General features: G+C 58.5%; 2 protein-coding genes and 1 non-coding gene across 5 annotated transcripts; all 3 read right to left on the reverse strand.

The window, feature by feature from the left end:
- Positions 1-2: 2 nt before the first annotated feature.
- Positions 3-6,202, reverse strand: PNPLA2 (patatin like phospholipase domain containing 2). Of its 2 annotated transcripts, XM_055260076.2 has the most exons (9): positions 5,849-6,202; positions 3,601-3,833; positions 3,445-3,510; positions 2,868-3,077; positions 1,637-1,697; positions 1,368-1,529; positions 1,094-1,226; positions 788-910; positions 3-700 (listed from the first exon to the last, which is right to left on the reverse strand). In XM_055260076.2, exons 1-9 carry the CDS (start codon positions 6,033-6,035, stop codon positions 415-417), a joined length of 1,461 nt encoding a protein of 486 aa, XP_055116051.1. In that variant the 5' UTR covers positions 6,036-6,202; the 3' UTR covers positions 3-414. The 2 variants fall into 2 exon arrangements, with proteins under 2 accessions (XP_055116051.1, XP_063486914.1); XM_063630844.1 differs by lacking the exon at positions 2,868-3,077 and having other exon boundaries at positions 5,849-6,188.
- Positions 6,203-14,327: 8,125 nt separating this feature from the next.
- RPLP2 (ribosomal protein lateral stalk subunit P2) lies at positions 14,328-17,535 on the reverse strand. Of its 2 annotated transcripts, none has more exons than XM_055260146.2 (5): positions 17,137-17,535; positions 16,819-16,942; positions 15,540-15,588; positions 14,552-14,650; positions 14,328-14,442 (listed from the first exon to the last, which is right to left on the reverse strand). In XM_055260146.2, exons 2-5 carry the CDS (start codon positions 16,939-16,941, stop codon positions 14,366-14,368), a joined length of 348 nt encoding a protein of 115 aa, XP_055116121.1. In that variant the 5' UTR covers position 16,942; positions 17,137-17,535; the 3' UTR covers positions 14,328-14,365. The 2 variants fall into 2 exon arrangements, with proteins under 2 accessions (XP_055116121.1, XP_063486978.1); XM_063630908.1 differs by having other exon boundaries at positions 14,328-14,439; positions 17,137-17,519.
- On the reverse strand, positions 15,371-15,504 carry LOC129471756 (small nucleolar RNA SNORA52). Its single transcript, XR_008653717.1, has one exon. It is a non-coding gene; the product is annotated as a small nucleolar RNA SNORA52 (small nucleolar RNA).
- Positions 17,536-17,558: the final 23 nt, after the last annotated feature.

Consider the following 17,558-nt stretch of genomic DNA (forward strand, 5'->3'; position numbering starts at 1 on the left):
AGTGGGCAGAGGCTAGGCTGCAGCATTTATTACATGTGCTTTGGCGAAAATAAATAATTCTTCACACACATATTTCAGCAGGGCATGAAAAATGGGGAGGGAAGGGCAGCTGCAAAGTTCTCGGGAGTAAAGGGGCGGGGGAGGTGCTCGGGCAGCACAGGGGAGGGAAGATTAAGGCACAGGTGCACGGGGCCTCAGTGGCCCAGGGGAGGGGTGTGGAAACCTCCCCACTCAGTGCAGCTGGTGAGTGGCTGGCGAGGGGACCCACGGCAAAGGCCCCTCTTGGCAACTGTGAGTCCCCTCATTTCACTCCGCAGTGGTAGTAGAGGCGTCTCAGGCAGGGTTCCTCGAGAGGGTCGGGGTCTCCCAGCCCCAGGACCCCGATCATGGGCCGGGCCTCGACAGCAGGGGTGCTCAGCAAGGGGACAGGCCCGGCGGGTGCTGCGGGGACGCTGGGTCCGCGGGGGCGGGAGCGGGGTCCGCGGATGCGCGCATGCGCAGAGCTTCGGGCGGGAAGGCCACGTTGGTGCAGAAGAGGCCGAGCAGCAGCTGGCGCTGGCACTCCTCCCACTTGGCCAGCGCGTCCCCCAGCGAGAGGTTGTTGCGCATCCAGCCGGGCAGTGCCTTGCTGTAGGCGGCGCAGGACAGCGGCACGGACGGCAGCGACTGGACGCGGCGCAGCTCCACCTGCTCCGGCAGCCTGCGGGGCAGGGACGCGGCAGGGAGAGCTTCAGCTCCCGGCACTAAGCACCGCGGGCCCCGGGTGGACGCACGGTCGGCGGCTCACCTGGAGGGCAGGTGCCTGCCCAGCTTCCTCTTGGCGCGCATCACCAGGTACTGGCAGATGCTGCCCGTCTGCTCCTTCATCCACCGGATGTCCTCGGGAACGTCGGGCAGCCACTCCAGCAAGCTGGGGACAGGGCGGGCGGCGCGTTCAGGGACTTGGCCAGGCCCACGTGCCCACCCGCCGGGCCCTGTCTGTGCCCTGACTTGGCACTGCTCACCCCACCCCACCTTCCCTGGTGACCATCACTCGCGGATGATCCCAAAGTCCGTCCCCAGGGCCCCTCTCCCGACCCCCCGGCCCTCATACCGGATGGTGAAGGACAGGGCGCTCTCCAGCGGCAGCGTATAGGGCACCATCATGGCCGTGGCCAGACGCACGGGCAGCATGTTGGAGAAGGTGGTCAGCAGGTCCGTGGGCTCCAGGCAGGCCTCCAGCAGGGCTGCGGGTGGGCGGGAGGTCGGCGGCCAGTGGAGGCAGCGGAGCCCAGGACCCGCTCGGCTTCCCTCCCCCGCTCAACCGTCCTCTCCTCTCTCTTTCCCTCCTGCCTCCCCTCCTCCCCTCCCGTCCCCTGGGTGCGCACCCTCATTGAGTCGGGCGGGCAAGTGCTCCAGGATGTGATCTTCTCCGGGCAGCTGCGAGTAATCCTCCGCTTGCGCGCTCTCCACTGCCTCGTCCTCGTCCTCTGGGCTGTGGGGGCGGGCAGAGGGCAACGCCAGCAAGGGATTGGGCCGGTTCAGGAGGCCTGGGGTGGGGGGTGAGAAGGGAGTCCCAGTCCATCAGCGCGGCCGCGGCCAGCAGGGGGCAGCAGAGCCGAGCCCACCCCGCCCTCTCCCGCCCGGATCCACGCACCGTTCCGCTGCAGGAAGCGCAGGCCATCCCGGTACCCCTGCTTGCACATCTCTCGCAGCACCTGCAGTGAGGAGGGTTAAATGGAGCGGAGGGAGCCAGCGATGCCCGTTCTGCCCCTGGAATCCCTGGCGCCCCCAACAGCCACCTCCTTTCACCACCCGCAGCCCCCAACCCCAAAACCTATCCTAGATCCAGAACAAGATCAAGGCTGGACAGGGAGGTTGGACGGAAAGCCGGGCGCGGTGGCTCACGCCTGTAATCCCAGCACTTTGGGAGGCTGAGGCAGGCAGATGACGAGGTCAGGAGATCAAGACCATCCTGGCTAACACGGTGAAACCCCGTCTCTACTAAAAATATAAAAAATTAGCCGGGCGTGGTGGCGGGCGCCTGTAGTCCCAGCTACTTGGGAGGCTAAGGTAGGAGAATGGCAGGAACCCAGGAGGCGGAGCTTGCAGTGAGCGGAGATCCAGCCACTGCACTCCAGCCTGGGCGGCAGTGTGAGACTCCGTATCAACAACAACAAAAAAGGGCCGGGCGCGGTGGCTCACGCTTGTAATCCCAACACTTTGGAAGGCCGAGGCGGGCGGATCACGAGGTCAGAAGATCGAGACCACGGTGAAACCCCGTCTCTACTAAAAATACAAAAAATTAGCCGGGCGTGGTGGCGGGCGCCTGTAGTCCCAGCTACTCGGAGAGGCTGAGGCAGGAGAATGGCGTGAACCCGGGAGGCAGAGCTTGCAGTGAGCCGAGATTGCGCCACTGCACTCCAGCCTGGGTGACAGAGCAAGACTCCGTCTCAAAAAAAAAAAAAAAAAATGATTTGAGGCCAACCTGGCCAACATGGTGAAACCCTATTTCTTTACTAAAAATACAAAAAGTAGCCAGGCATGGTGACAGGCGCCTGTAATCCCAGCTACTGGGGAGGCTGAGGCAGGAGAATAGCTTGAACCCAGGAGGCAGAGGTTGCAGTGAGCTGAGATCCTGCCACTGCACTCCAGCCTTGGCAACAGAGCGAGACTCCGTCTCAAACAAAAAAAAAAAAAAAAAAAAGAGAGACTGGACAGAGAGGTTGGATGGGCCATCTGCCCCTAGAGAGGTTGTGCGCTTTCTCCAGCGCTCAGAAGAGGCTCCCACCCTACCCTGGGCACTCAGAAGTCAAAGGATCAGTGTTCTCCCTTGGTGCCCAGTGAAGAGTGGCTGGGAAGGCCACAGTCCCCGGAGCAGAGCTCACCAGGGGCTCCGGTGGGAAGAGGGCCTTGGAGAGGCGGTAGAGGTTGCGCAGGTTGAACTGGATGCTGGTGTTGGTGACCCGCAGCTCGTGGATGTTGGTGGAGCTGTCCTGCGGACAGATGTCACTCTCGCCCGAGAAGGGGGACACTGTGATGGTGTTCTTAAGCTCATAGAGTGGCAGGTTGTCTGAAATGCCACCATCCACATAGCGCTTCCGCGGGACACACAGACAGGACCGTATGTGAGGGCCTGTGGCTGCACTGGCCACCCCCCCACCAGCCACCCCACCCGGCCAACGAGGGCCCCATTCAGTGGCTATTTCATTTGAACATTTTACTGGCTGTGGGCCAGCCTGGGCACTGAGCAGATGGCAGACGGGGGAGAGCAGGGACCGAGGAAGGGATGGGGGAGGGCAGGAAGCATGCGTCGCCACAGCTGTTTCTTGAGTAACACAGGGGAAGTGGGGTAACAGGCGGTGGCAGAGCAAGGGCCTGAAGGATGGCTCTAGGCGGCCTCCTCCTCTGTCCCTCATCCCACGGCCCACCCCATGGAAGGTGCCCAGGGCTAGGGATACTCACCACCCCCTGGAGGGAGGGCGGGATGAGCCCACAGTACACGGGGATGAAACCGCTGCAGACATTGGCCTTCAGCGCAGGGACAGAGTGGGAGAGAGTGAGCAGGGGCCTTGAAGTTCCCACTGCCCCCGCCCCCAGCATGGCTCCACCAGGCCCCACCTGGATGAGCTCATCCTTGGAGTTGAAGTGGGATATAATGACATTCTCGCCGTCTGACACGCGGGTCAGGGAGATGCCCAGGCGCCCATTGGCATGCTCATGACTATCAGCAGGCAGGACCTTCAGCAGGAAACTGCGGATGATCTTTACCAGGTTGAAGGAGGGGTGCAGGGGGCCCAGGAACCGCTTCCGGGCCTCTTTAGATACCTCAATGAACTTGGCACCAGCCTCACCTGGGGCACAGGGCCAAGGTTAGAGGCCCGTGCTCCTGGGCTTAGCAACACCCGCCTTCCTTCACAGCCCCATGCCCAGGGTTCCATGGCATACAGACCCTGGAGGAGGGCCCAGTGCATGTGGGGCCTGGCTCACAGTTGGGACTTTGGCCACCTCCCCTGGGATGGCAGACAGCAGAGGCTGGCCAGCTGAGACCAGGACCTGCCCTCTGCCTGGTATTTCCCAACTGCCTGCCCTATGAGTCACTGGGCCTGGTGTGGCATCTAGCCCAGGAAGGGGACAAGGCAGAGACTCAACTCTGACCGGCCTTAGCCTTCACCCACTTGGCCAGATCCAGCAGTGGGGGGATGGGGCAGACCCACAAAACCCAGCCCAGCACACAGGTCACAGTTCACAGGCCCAGGGGTGTTGGGCTGGAAGTAGGGCCCAGTTCCTAGGAAGGCACACCTGTGTCCCACTGCAGCTAAGAGGAAGCACCCCAAACACTCCTCTTGGGGCCCAGGGGTGTTGGCCAGCTTGGGGATAGTCCCTGGAAGTGGTTGGGAGCGTTGGGGGAGGAGCTGAGGTCCAAGCCTTCCTCCAGTGCATCACCCTGGTCAGGAGTGAGGCAGCGTGGAGCCAGGGGCTCCTCAGCCAGCACCTGCTGCACTATGGGCTCCAGCTGTGCAAGACCACCCGTGAGAACGACTCTTGTTAGGAGCAGGGTGGGGAAGCACTGTGGGAGAAGTGTCATTGGCTCAGGTAGCAGGGACCTTGATGTGTCTTGAAGCCAGGGGGCCGACTGAGGCGCTTGTCTGAAGGCCTCCCTGACAGGGAGGGGGCTGGAGGGGGCTGTTCCCAATAATAGCTCTAGTTATTGGGACCTGAGGGGTTCACTTCTGTGGTCCAGCCCCCTCCCTCCCAGGACAAAGTTCAGAGGAAGAGGGCAGGGGTGAGCCCGCTCCCGCTGAGCAGGGTGCCCCTGTCATCTTGAGGTCAGGGCTGGGCGCGAAGGGGCTCTCCTGCCCTCTCCTTGCACATGGTGCCCTGTGGCCTGGCTCCCCGCTGCGGCCCACCGCGTTTGCACACTTCATGGGTGAGGGTGCTTCTGGGTGTCCCCCTTCTCGGGCGAGAGTGACATCTGTCCGCAGGACAGCTCCACCAACATCCACGAGCTGCGGGTCACCAACACCAGCATCCAGTTCCACCTGCGCAACCTCTACCGCCTCTCCAAGGCCCTCTTCCCACCGGAGCCCCTGGTGAGCTCTGCTCCGGGGACTGTGGCCTTCCCAGCCACTCTTCACTGGGTGTCCTCACAGGCTCCTTAAGTCGTGTGCTGTAAACACTCCCTCATGGCAGCCGGTGGTGCGAGCCGAGGCCAGCCCAGCACACAGAGACCCATCCATTCCTGGCCACAGGCAGCAGAGCCCAGAAGCACCCTCACCCATGAAGTGTGCAAACGCGGTGGGCCGCAGCGGGGAGCCAGGCCACAGGGCACCGTGTGCAAGGAGAGGGCAGGAGAGCCCCTTCGCGCCCAGCCCTGACCTCAGCGGGGCTCCTCCTCCGAGCCCTTGGGAAGGACCAGGTCACGGTTCCCAGACGCCTCTCAGAGGCCACCCCCATGCCAGGCCCCCTGATAGCAGCCTGCAACTGCGGAGGCCCAGGACACTGTGACCGACCGCTGGCACCGGGTGTAATATCCAGGGCCACGGGGTGACTTAGGTCCCTCCTCGGATTCTCACGGTCCCGCCCACGAGTTACTTTCTCTGTCCAATTAAGCAGCTTTTGCTGCACCTGCCCGCCCTCAAACCTTTGCGCCCGAGAGACGGGCTCCGGGCACCCTCGGAGCAAAACAAACCAGGCCCCGCCCCCAGGCCAGCGACCCGGATTGGATACTCGTCGGGTTCCCCAGGCGCGGACGGGAACCCTCCCCACGGTACCCACCGACTCGCCGCGGGGCCCCTCCGCTCACCGAGACCATCCCCTGGCCCCGCACGGCCTTCCCGCCAGCCCCCCGCCTGCCGCCCCCGCTCACCCAGGCAGACCCCGGTGACCAGCGCCGTGGCCGTGAGGGCCCCGGCCGAGGCGCCGTAGATGTGCGTGGCGTTGGCCACCAGGAAGGGCGCGTGCTCGCGGAGGCAGGAGGCCACGCCGACGTAGTAGACGCCGAGGAAGCCGCAGCCCGCAAACGAGATGTTCCACGTCTTCTCCCGGGGAAACATCGCGGCGGCGGCCGCCGGGCTCCGGGCTCCGTGGGCGGCCGGGCCTCTGTGCGCCGCTCGCTCGCTGGAGCCGGGGGGGCCGGGCGGGTCCCGCTGCGGCTCTAGCTCGTGGTCCCCGCTGACGGAGGCGAAGAAGCTACGCGGGCGGCGCCGGGGCGGCGCTTTTAAGTGTGAGAGTCACGGCGGGGGCGGGGCCGGCACACGAAGACCAATCGGGGCGCGCGGGGAACGGCCGTGCCCTCGGGCCCCGCCCCCGTCCTTGACCCGCAGCCCCCCGCCCCCCGCACCGGAGCCCCGCCCTCCGCTGCCGCCCGGACAAAACTCCTGCCCTCCCTCCGCCCCTGCTGGGCACGGCTGGGGGCACACGCCTAGGGGTGCGGGGTGGGCCGGGCGCAGGCCCAAGCCTGGGGGCCGGAAGCCTCACACAGACCTGGGTACCCACGAGAGGGAACTCTGGTTTCAGGGTAGCCACCGCTTCTCCCCACCGGGTCCGCCTCCCACACCCACCCGGGACAGAGGAGCTGGTCCCTGGACAGAGGCGCACCGGCAGCACCCCCAGACCTGAAAGCCGCACAGGCCTCGGGAGCCCCGGGACCCACTGGCTCACCCACAGACGGACCCATAAACATCCAAGGCCAAGGCCGGGTGCGAGTCCCGTAAACCCTTCGTGGGGGACCCCAGCTCCGCAGACCCACGCGCCCTGACGTGGGGCCTCAGCCCTGCCCCGCGCCTGCGACCCCTCCGGACCTTGGCTTCTTACCTGGGTCTGTACCTGGGTCCGGCCCTACCTGTTCAGGCTTTGGGGCTGCCTGCGTCTGACTGGGGCCGCCCCGCCCTCAATAATTGCCCCAGAGGTGGAGCAATCCTGGGTGATGTCACCCTTTCACCCCTTTTCCGCATTTTTCTCCTGGTCAGTGGAGCAAGCCGGGCTTGGCGTAGATCCAGGATCCATCCCTGAACCTCACCCCACCCCCAAACGAGAGGCTCTCTTAGGTTGGGGTGGGAGGCAATGAGATTCTGCCTTCCCAGGAACACTGGCTCCCCAGACTGAGGTCATCTCTGGACCTAGCTGTTGCCAGAGCTGCAGAGGGTCTGGGATGGGGCTTGGGGCTGCCCCCAACCCAAGCTGAGTTAGGGAAGCCAGAACAGGGCCTTCCCAGGATGGGGCCATCTAGGGGGATGCTGCCCAGTCCTCAGCCTGTTTACTCCCAGCCATCCCATACAGCAGTGGAAAGTCAACCCTGCCCCAGCCCTACTGGCGGCCGATAGGTATTTACATAAGCTCAAAATGAGAGGAGGCCGGGCATGGAGGCTCACACCTGTAATCCCAGCACTTGGGGAGGCCGAGACGGGAGGATCACGGAAAGTCGGGAGTCTGAGACCGCCCTGGCTGGTGAAACCCTGTCTCTACTAAAAATACAAAAATTAGCCGGTCAGGGTGGCACTCGCCTGTAATCCCAGCTACTCGGGAGGCTGAGGCAGGAGAATCACTTGAACCTGGGAGGCGGAGGTTGCAGTGAGATCACACCACTGCACTCCAACCTGGGCGACAGAGTGAGGCTCCGTCCTTAAAAAAAAAAAAAAAAAAAAAAAGAGGCCGGGCGCAGTGGCCCACGCCTGTAATCCCAGCACTTTGGGAGGCCGAGGAGGGCAGATCACCTGAGGTCAGGAGTTTGAGACCAGCCAGGCCAACATGGCAAAACCCTGTCTCTACTGAAAATACAAAAATTTGCCGGGTGTGGTGGCGCACGCATGTAGTCCTAGCTACTCGGGAGGCTGAGGCTTGAACCCGGGAGGCAGAGGTTGCAGTGAACTGAGATTGTGCCACTGCACTCCAGCCTGGCCAGGTGACAGAGCACGACTTCTCAAAAAAAAAAAAAAAAGGAAAGAAAAAAAGAAAAATGAGAGGAGGTAGGTAACCAGGTGTACGGCACCTCAGGGGTTCTGGAGGGCTTCCCTGTGGGAAGTGATGCTGAGTTGAATTTTGAAGGGTAAATGAGCAGACAGGGCTGTAGTCCCCCCAGGCAGCTGACCAGGACAGGCGAAGGTTGTCGGGGAGTGAGGGGAGAGAGTAACTAAACCCCAGCCATGGAAGAGGGTCAAGCAGGGAGGACGTGACCGTACTTGACTTGAAGCAACTCCTTCTAGGCTGGGCGCAGTGGCTCACACCTATAATCCCAGCACTCTGGGAGGCTGAGGTGGGGGGATTACTTGAGTCCAGGAGTTTGAGACCAGCCTAGGCAACATAGCTTGATTCCATCCCTACAAAAAATTAAAAAATAGGCCAGGCACAGTGACTTACACCTGTAATCCCAGCACTTTGGGAGGCTGAGGTGAGTGGATCACGAGGTCAGGAGATCGAGACCATCCTGGCTAACATGGTGAAACCCTGTCTCTACTAAAAATACAAAAAAAAAAAAAAAAAAAAAAAAATAGCCGGGCGTGGTGGTGTGTGCCTATAGTCCCTGCTACATGGGAGACTGAGACAGGAGAATGGTGTGAACTCGGGAGGCAGAGCTTGCAGTGAGCCCAGATCGCAGCACTGCACTCCAGCCTGGGCGACAGAGTGAAACTCCGTCTCAAAAATAATAACAAATAAAAAACAAAAATGCCAGGCGCGGTGGCTCACGCCTGTAATCCCAGCACTTTGGGAGGCCGAGGCGGGCGGATCACAAGGTCAGGAGATCGAGACCATCCTAGCTAATACGGTGAAACCCCATCTCTACTAAGAAATACAAAAAATTAGCCGGGCGTTGTGGTGGACACTTGTAGTCCCAGCTAATCGGGAGGCTGAGGCAGGAGAATGGCGTGAACCTACCTGGGAGGCGGAGCTTGCAGTGAGCCGAGATCGCACCACTGCACTCCAGCCTGAGCGACAGAGCAAGACTCCGTCTCAAAAACAATAAATAAAATAAAATAATAAAAATATGTTAAAAATAAAAAGTAAATAAACAAACAAATAAATAAAAACTAAGCCAGGTTTGGTGCACGCACCTATAGTCTCAGCGACTCAGGAGGCTGAGGTTGGAGGATGGACTGAGTCTGGGCTGGGTGGGAGTGAGCCATGATTGCGCCACTGCACATCAGCCTGGGTGACAGAGTGAGACCCTGTCTCAAAAACAAAACAAGACTCTCCTGTTCTGTGCACGTGGGGCCTCTTCCAAATCTTTGGATGGAGGTACACTGCAGCAAATGCACCATGGGATTGGGGAGGGAGGGCCAGGGTATGGAAGGCGGGGCCAGGTCCGCTCCTGAGGTGTCAGGAGCTGTCTGTGACTGGATTCCAGCGATGCTGCTGGAGACAGCAGGGTTCAGGGTGTGGTGAAGTAGGGATGGAAGTCCAGGGGCTCATCAGGGCAACCACTGATGGGGAAGCCAAGGACTTAGGGTCCTTCCCTAGACCTGCTCCAAGGAAAAGGCCAGGGTTCAGGCCTTGGCCACATCTGAGGGACTGTCGCCTTGATGGATGGTGCTGCCCCACTGCAGGGAGACCTCTGCTCCCATTTCCACAGCTGGGTCAGGCTGTTTTGGGTACATATTCCTCCCTCCAGGCCCCTGGGAGGCTCAGGAGTCAGGAACTGGGCGGTCTTTCCCAGAATCCTGGTGGGGCTGGGAGCACCCCACCATCAGGACAAGCTCCAAGGGGCAGCTCAATGAGAAACCCCAGGTGGTGTGACGTCCCCCTGTCATGGTGACCTCCAGGCGACACAGGCCCCCTCCCTTCAGGGTACAAGGCTGGAATTGTGAGGTCTGCACCCTGAAGCCTAGGTCCAGTCCTGCTGTGGGCCCCTTCCCTGAGCCTGGGCCATCCCCAGCCCCCGCCTCACCCCTGCCCCGTTGTAGTGAGCACTGCTCCCTGCACTCCTTAGCTGTACCCTGCTGGGGTCATTTCTCTTTGCTTCCTCCTCCATCTGCTGCCCCACCCCTACTACCCAGGTTCCAGCCTCCTCCACTCCTCACCTAGCTTTACTCCCACCCTAATCTCTGCTTTTACGGGCATCCAAAAAGTCTTTTTAAAAATATTATTAAGGCCGGGCGCGCTGGCTCACACCTGTAATCCCAGCACTTTGGGAGGCCGAAGCGGGTGGGTTGCCTGGGCCAAGAGTTTGAGACCAGCCTGGCCAACGTGGTGAAACCCCATCTCTACAAAAAGATACAAAAATTAGCTGTGTTGGTGGTGCACACCAGTAGTCCCAGCTACTCTGGAGGCTGAGGTGGGAAGATCACTTGAGCCTGGGAGGTCAAGGCTGCCATGAGCCGAGGTAGTGCCACTGCACTCCAACCTGGGCAATACAGCGAGACTCCGACTCAAAATATAAGATAAAATACAAAATAAAACAAAATATACACGTAGGCCAGGCACAGTGGCTCACGCCTGTAATCCCAGCACTCTGAGAGGCCGAGGCAGGAGGATCATTTGAGGCCAGGAGTTTGAGACCAACCTAGGCAACATGATGAAACCCCATCTCTACTAAAAATACAGAAATTAGCCAGGTGTGGAGGTGCGTGCCTGTAATTCCAGCTGCTCAAGAAGCTGAGGCATGAGAATTGCTTGAACCTGGGATGGAGAGGTTGCAGTGAGCCGAGATCGTGCCACTGCACTCCAGCCTGGGTGACAGAGCGAGACTCTGTCTCAAAAAAAAAAAAAAAAAAAAAAAAAGCGAAACTCTGTCTCAAAAAATAAATAACGCCTGGAATCCCAGCACTTTGGGAGGCCAACGTGGGCGGATCACGAGGTCAGATCGAGACCATCCTGGCTAACACGGTGAAGCCCCGTCTCTACTGAAAAAAAAAAAAATACAAAAAATTAGCCGGGCATGGTGGCGGGTGCCTGTAGTCCCAGCTACTCGGGAGGCTGAGGCAGGAGAATGGTGGGAACCCGGGAGGTGGAGCTTGCAGTGAGCTGAGATCATGCCACTGCACTCCAGCCTGGGCGACAGAGCAAGACTCGGTCTCAAAAAATAAACAAATAAATAAATAACAAATAAAAAAAAAAAAAAATGACCCTTCCCAGGGACAACTGCACCCCCATATTTATTGCAGCATATTAATGATAGCCAAAATATGGGGTCAACTTAAGTGTTCATCTGTGGGAAAACAGATCAAGAAAATATGATATCTCTGGAAAATATGTTATCATCTGTGGGGAAAAAATTTTTTTTTTTTTTTTTTTTGAGACAGAGTTTCGGTTTTGTTACCCAGGCTGGAGTGCAGTGGTGCAACCTCGGCTCACTGAAACCTCCACCTCCCGGGTTCAAATGATTCTCCTGCCTCAGCCTCCCGAGTAGCTGGGTCTACAAGTGCTTGCCACAACGCCTGGCTAATTTTTTTGTATTTTTTTTTTTTTTGAGACGGAGTCTCGCTCTGTCGCCCAGGCTGGAGTGCAGTGGCGCGATCTCGGCTCACTGCAAGCTCCGCCTCCTGGGTTCATGCCATTCTCCTGCCTCAGCCTCTCCGAGTAGCTGGGACTACAGGCGCCCGCTACCACGCCCGGCTAATTTTTTTTGTATTTTTAGTAGAGACGGGGTTTCACCGTGGTCTCGATCTCCTGACTTCCTGATCCGCCCGCCTCGGCCTCCCAAAGTGCTGGGATTACAAGCGTGAGCCACCGCGCCCGGCCATTTTTTTGTATTTTTAGTAGACAGGGTTTCACCGTGTTATCCCGGGTGGTCTTGATCTCCTGACCTTGTGATCCGCCCACCTTGGCCTCCCAAAGTGCTGGGATTACAGGTGTGAGCCACTGCGCCAAGCCCTAATTTTTGTATTTTTAATAGAGACGTGGTTTGGCCATGCTGATCCTGAACCCCTGACCTTAGGTGATCCACCTGCTTTGGCCTCCCAAAGCGCTAGGAATACAGGAGTGGGCCACCGCACCCCGCTGGAATGTTTTAAAAGCATTTTGGGGCCGGACATGGTGGCTCATGCCTGTAATCCCAATACTTTGGGAGGCTGAGATGGGCGGATCACCTGAGGTCGGTCAGGAGTTCAAGGTCAGCCTGGCCAACAGGGTGAAACCTCATCTCTACTAAAAATACAAAAATTAGCTGGGCGTGGTGGCGGGCGCATGTAGTCCCAGCTACTCTGGAGGTTGAGGTGGAGGAATTACTTGAACCTGGGAGGTGGAGGTTGCAGTGAACCGAGATCATGCCACCGCACGCCAGCCTGGGCGACAGAGACCACGTCTGAAAAAAAATAAAAAATAAGGTAGCAGGGCGCGGTGGCTCACGCCTGTAATCCCAGCACTTTGGGAGGCCGAGGCGGGCAGATCACGAGGTCAGGAGATCGAGACCATCCTGGCTAACACGGTGAAACCCCGTCTCTACTAAAAAAAAAAAACAAAAAAAAACAAAACAAAAAAAAAACAAAAATTCAAAAAATTAGGTGGGCGTGGCCGCGTGCGGTGGCTCACGCCTGTAATCCCAGCACTTTGGGAGGCCGAGGGGGGCGGATCATGAGGTCAGGAGATCGAGACCATCCTGGCTAACACGGTGAAACCCCGTCTCTACTAAAAATACAAAAAATTAGCCAGGCATGGTGGCAGGCGCCTGTAGTCCCAGCTACTCTGGAGGCTGAGGCAGGAGAATGGCGTGAACCTGGGAGGCAGAGCTTGCAGTGAGCCAAGATCGCACCACTGCACTCCAGCCTGGGCGACATAGCGAGACTCTGTCTCAAAAAAAAAAAAAAAAAAGAAAAGAGAAAAGAAAGATAAAAAAATAAATAAGACTAGGTGCAGTGGCTCACGCCTGTAATCCCAGCACTTTGGGAGGCCGAGGGGAGCGGGTCACCTGAGGACAGGAGTTCCAGACCAGCCTGGCCAACACAGTGAAACCCCATCTTTTCTAAAAATACAAAAAATTAGCTGGGACTGGTGGCAGGCACCTGTAATCCCAGCTACTCGGGAGGCTGAGGCAGGAGAATCACTTGAACCAGAGAGGCGCAGGTTGCAGTGAGCCGAGGTTGTGCCACTGTACTCCAGCCTGGGTAACAAGAGCAAAAGTCCATCTCAAAAAGAAAAAAAACAAAATAAATAAAAAGCATCTTGGGTCCCCCTCCATCTCAGTACTTGCTGTGGCTCCCTGGCTCCCCTGACAATCCACATTCCTTCCCCTCCAGGGACTCTACCTTCCTCCAGGTCTTGGCTTCCCATCTGAGGGAGGCCTCCCCCAGCCACCCCAACTGTCTTCTGTGCTATACCCTCCTATTTATTCTCCCAGAACTAAGCTGGTCACACAGCAGGTGCTCCCCACACCAAAGCCAGTTGATGGGTTGCTGAACCCAAGCCTAGGGTGGGAGTGGCAGACCATCTTCTGGGTGCCTACATTGGCGGGCAAAGACCCTGAGGCCTGGGCAACTGCGTTCAGAGTAGGACCAGGAGGGCAGACAGGCTGGGAGGGGAGGGTGATGGCTTCTGTCCTTAGCCCTATATTCCAGGACAGAGCCTGTCGGGGGAGGGCAGGCCCACCCCCAAAGGACCTAGTTCAGTGAGCACATGACCGTGTGGTCACTGCCCACAAGCCCTGAGCACATCTGCCCAGTAAGGCAGGGGTGGGCTGTGATGGGCAGCAAAACAAGCCTGAGGAGTGATTGCCCAAGTTGCTCAGGGCATTATGGTGGAGCCATGACCCCTGCAGGGAAACCCAGGGGCATCTACCCCCCGCAAGCTGGGCTCACTTCCTGCATCCATTTGTAAAGCCCAGGGGCTACCAATCCCGTCCTTGCAAAGCCAGGCACCAAGCCACCCCGAAGACAGCCCTGATTACCAAACTCCATTTGAAATCGGCTTCTCTGCTGTCTTTCTTTTTCAAGGCAGGGTTTCTGCTGCGCAGGCTGGAGTGCAATGGCACTATCACGGCCCACTGTTAACTTCAACCTCCTGGGCAAGTGATCCTTCCATCTCAATTTCTCATAGTTGGGACTACAGGTACATACCACGCCTTGTTAGGTTGTTTTTTAGAGATGGGGTGTTGCTATTTGCCCAGGCTGGTCTCAAACTGCTGGCCTCAAGTGATCTTCCCTCCTCGGCCTCCCAAAGTGCTGGGATAATGGGCACCAGCTACTGTGCCCAGCCCGTTCGCATTCTTCTGGGGTGTACTCAGGAGCTAGGATACTGCTTAAGGCCACAGGAAGGGACCCCAGGCAGCTGTGATGCCCGACTCCCCTCCTCATGCTCATTTTGCACCAGAACCGCTTCCCCAATACCATGTTGCCCACAATTCAGCTCCACACCTGCCCTCTTGGATGAGAACCTGGGCAGAGGCTACCCTTGACAAAGTGCTCATGGAATACTTCAGAGATGTGTAAAAAGGCTTTATTTGCAGGGGAGCAGGAATTTAATCGAAAAGGCCAAATCCCATGTCATCGTCTGACTCTTCGGACTCCTCCTTCTTCTCATCTTTCTTCTCCTCTGCTGTGGAAAAGAGGGAGGCATGGTGAGCACTGCCCAAGTACCAGGCCAGTCCCCCCATGAAGACCCCACTGCAGCAACACCGTCTGAGCCCCACCAGGCCACCACTTACCTGCAGCAGGGGCGGAACCTGCAGCAGGGGCTGCAGAGCCTGGGGCAGCAGAGACGGCTACAGCCCCACCAGCAGGTACACTGGCAAGCTTGCCAATACCTACAGAAAGCAGAGAGGTGAGACCAGAGCAGCTGCCCAGCCTGGGAGGCTGTTCCACAGGGAAGTTAGATGGCACCAGAGATGGCACACGGCACCCAACATATCTGGACCCATCACATGCCAGTGTCTCCCGTTCTTCCTGAATACTCCCTCCCTGAGCCACTCCTCAACAGGGACTTCTCTTCCCCACCTTTCCCATCCAGAAACTTGCCTTCTAGGAATTAGGCCCACACTGCCTGCCTGCCCACTTTCCCCACCTCCACCCTCAGACGTCCACTGGACAGACATGTTTATAACTAGGTAGGGAATGAATGTGCTGCCCCAGTGTCCACATCTCTGGCCACAACGATGTGCTCATGGCTTGGCCCGTTTGCTGAGCTGGCCCTGTCCTGGTCACACGCATGGAAGACAGGAATAGCTGCCCCAACAGCTCAACTTCCAAACAAGTCCCACCAGCTCAGCTGACTCCAACAAAAAACCATCTGCCCAACAAAGAGGCAAAGAGCCTGTGGACACCCCTGGCACCCTCAGTCCCTGCCCCCAACCCCTTCACAGAAAGCACGTGGCAAGAACTGCTGACATGAACTCAGTTCTCCAGACACCAAGCTTCAGAGAAATCCTGGGGAACGGCCTCAGGGCTAGGGGCAGCCAGGCTTAAGAGGTAGGGCCACCTAAACGTCCACCGAGAACACAAGGTGCCCCCTGCTGCCCTGCTCCTGGGAATGTCTAGAAGTACCCATGACGTGAGCCCACTGGGGCCCTGCTCACTCCTCAGGTGGGGCTTCTAGGGTGCTCTGGTCCACAAGCGAAACCTGGCAGGCCACAGATGGACCGGCAGGGATTAGGATGGACCATGAAAACAAATGAAAGCCCCTCCACATCAACTCACCCTGGGCAATGACGTCTTCAATGTTTTTTCCATTCAGCTCACTGATAACCTGAAGCAGACAATCACAGAGCTGTTACCAGGAATGTACGACTGTATCCCTGGCCCTATCCCTTCCAGCGTCACAGCAGGACTGGGTTCCCCACATGGGAATACGCCCTGAAGTTTCCAGACCTGCACTGCCCAAAGGGAGCCACCAGCCTCACTTGGGAAGTGATATAAAAATAAATGGACACTAGCTTTCTTAGACTTACGACAAAAGAACACACGGCATCTCACTACTTATGCTGACTACTCATAGGGCAAAATAAGCTGGCAATGAAATTGACTTTGACTTCAGGCTGGAGTGCAGTGGTGGGATCTCACTGCAGCCTTGACCTCCCGGGCTCAAGCGACTCTCCCACCTCAGTCTGGGACTACAGATATGAGCAACCACGCCTGGCTAATTTTTTATTGTATTTTACAGACGAGGCCTGGTTCTGTCAGACTGCAGTGGCACAATCACTACTCAGTGCAGCCTTGACCTCCCAGGCTCAAATGGTTCTCCCGCATCAGCCTCATGAGTAGCCGAGACTACAGATGTGCACCACTGCCTCCAACTATTTTTCTTTTTTTTTTTTTTTTTTTGTGGAGACCGGGTCTTGCAATGTTTTCCAGACTACTCTCAAACTCCAAGGCTCCAATAATCCACCCGTCTCGGCCTCCCAAAGCTGGGTGAGCCACGCGCCAGGACTGCCTTTTTTTTTTTTAAGCAATCTTATGCATCTCATTGGTATTAAGCTTCCAAAGCTTGTTAATCACGATTTTGCCTCGTACCCACCCTGCTTACTGTTTTTTTTTTCCTTTTTAGACAGGGTCTCCTTCTGCCGCCCAGGCCGGAGTGCAGTGGCATGATCTTGGCTCAGTGCAACCTCCATCTCCCGGGTGCACGCGATTCTCCTGCCTCAGCCTCCCAAGTAGCGGGGACTACAGGCACCCACCACCACGCCCGGCTAATTTTTGTATTTTTAGTAGAGATGGAGTTTCGACATGTTTGCCAGACTGGTCTCGAACCCCTGACCTCAGGTGATCCGCCTGCCTCGTCCTCCCAAAGTACTGGGACTACAGGCGTCAGCCACCGCGCCCGACCTCCACCCGGCTTACTTCTCTACCAAGAAATCGCCAACTGGACTGAAACTAGCCTCTCCCAGAACCCTCCAGCATATGGCCGGATCAGGCAGAAGAATCGCCTGTCTGGGACACTGGGGCCCCACGGTGGCTGCGGGGCAAGGGCGGCAGCTACCTTGTTGAGCCGGTCGTCGTCCGCCTCGATGCCCACGCTGTCCAAGATCTTCTTGATGTCCTTGGCGCTGGGGGAGGAGTTGCCCCCTAGAGCAGCCAGCAGGTAGGAAGCGACGTAGCGCATCCTGAAGCGGGCGGAGAACGCGCGACGGCGGAGTTACCCCGGCGGCCTCCTGCCGGCCCACCCCGGGGCCGCCGGGCGAGGTCGCGCATGGCTCGGCCCGTAGGCCTCCGTCCCAGAAATACCCCGCCGCCCACCCCGCATCCCCAAGGACTCCGCGTCCCCAGCCGGCACCCCGGGCCCGGTCACCACACTCACGCGGCAGAGTCTGCGGCGGCGGCGGAAAAGCCTCACGCGTGCGACCTCGGTGGCGTCAGGAAGGAAAAGGAAGGCGCAGACGCAAGGGGCGGGGGTAAACGACTACCCAGAAGCCTTTGGGACCCGTGCGCGGCGCCGCATGAGGCGCCTCATAGTGACGTCACGAGGCGCTCAGCCAATGACGACGGGGAAGAAGCCGTTGACTCTTCCCCCCCCCCCGCTTCCCCGCGCCCGTCAGGCAGTTTTCGCGGCAAAGGCGAAGGGCAGTAGTTCCGGAAGTGGCTGCTCTTATAGCATGGGGCGAAGGGCCCCCGAAACTCGTGGGGGCGATGGACGAAGCGAGTCCAAAGGGACGGCATCTGCCTTCGGTACCTAGCGCCCCCAGCATGCCACGCGGCGCCCACAGCTCCCAACATGCAGCG

The sequence above is a fragment of the Symphalangus syndactylus genome, chromosome 21 (assembly GCF_028878055.3).
Source record: "Symphalangus syndactylus isolate Jambi chromosome 21, NHGRI_mSymSyn1-v2.1_pri, whole genome shotgun sequence".
In the NCBI taxonomy this organism is placed as follows: domain Eukaryota; kingdom Metazoa; phylum Chordata; class Mammalia; order Primates; family Hylobatidae; genus Symphalangus; species Symphalangus syndactylus.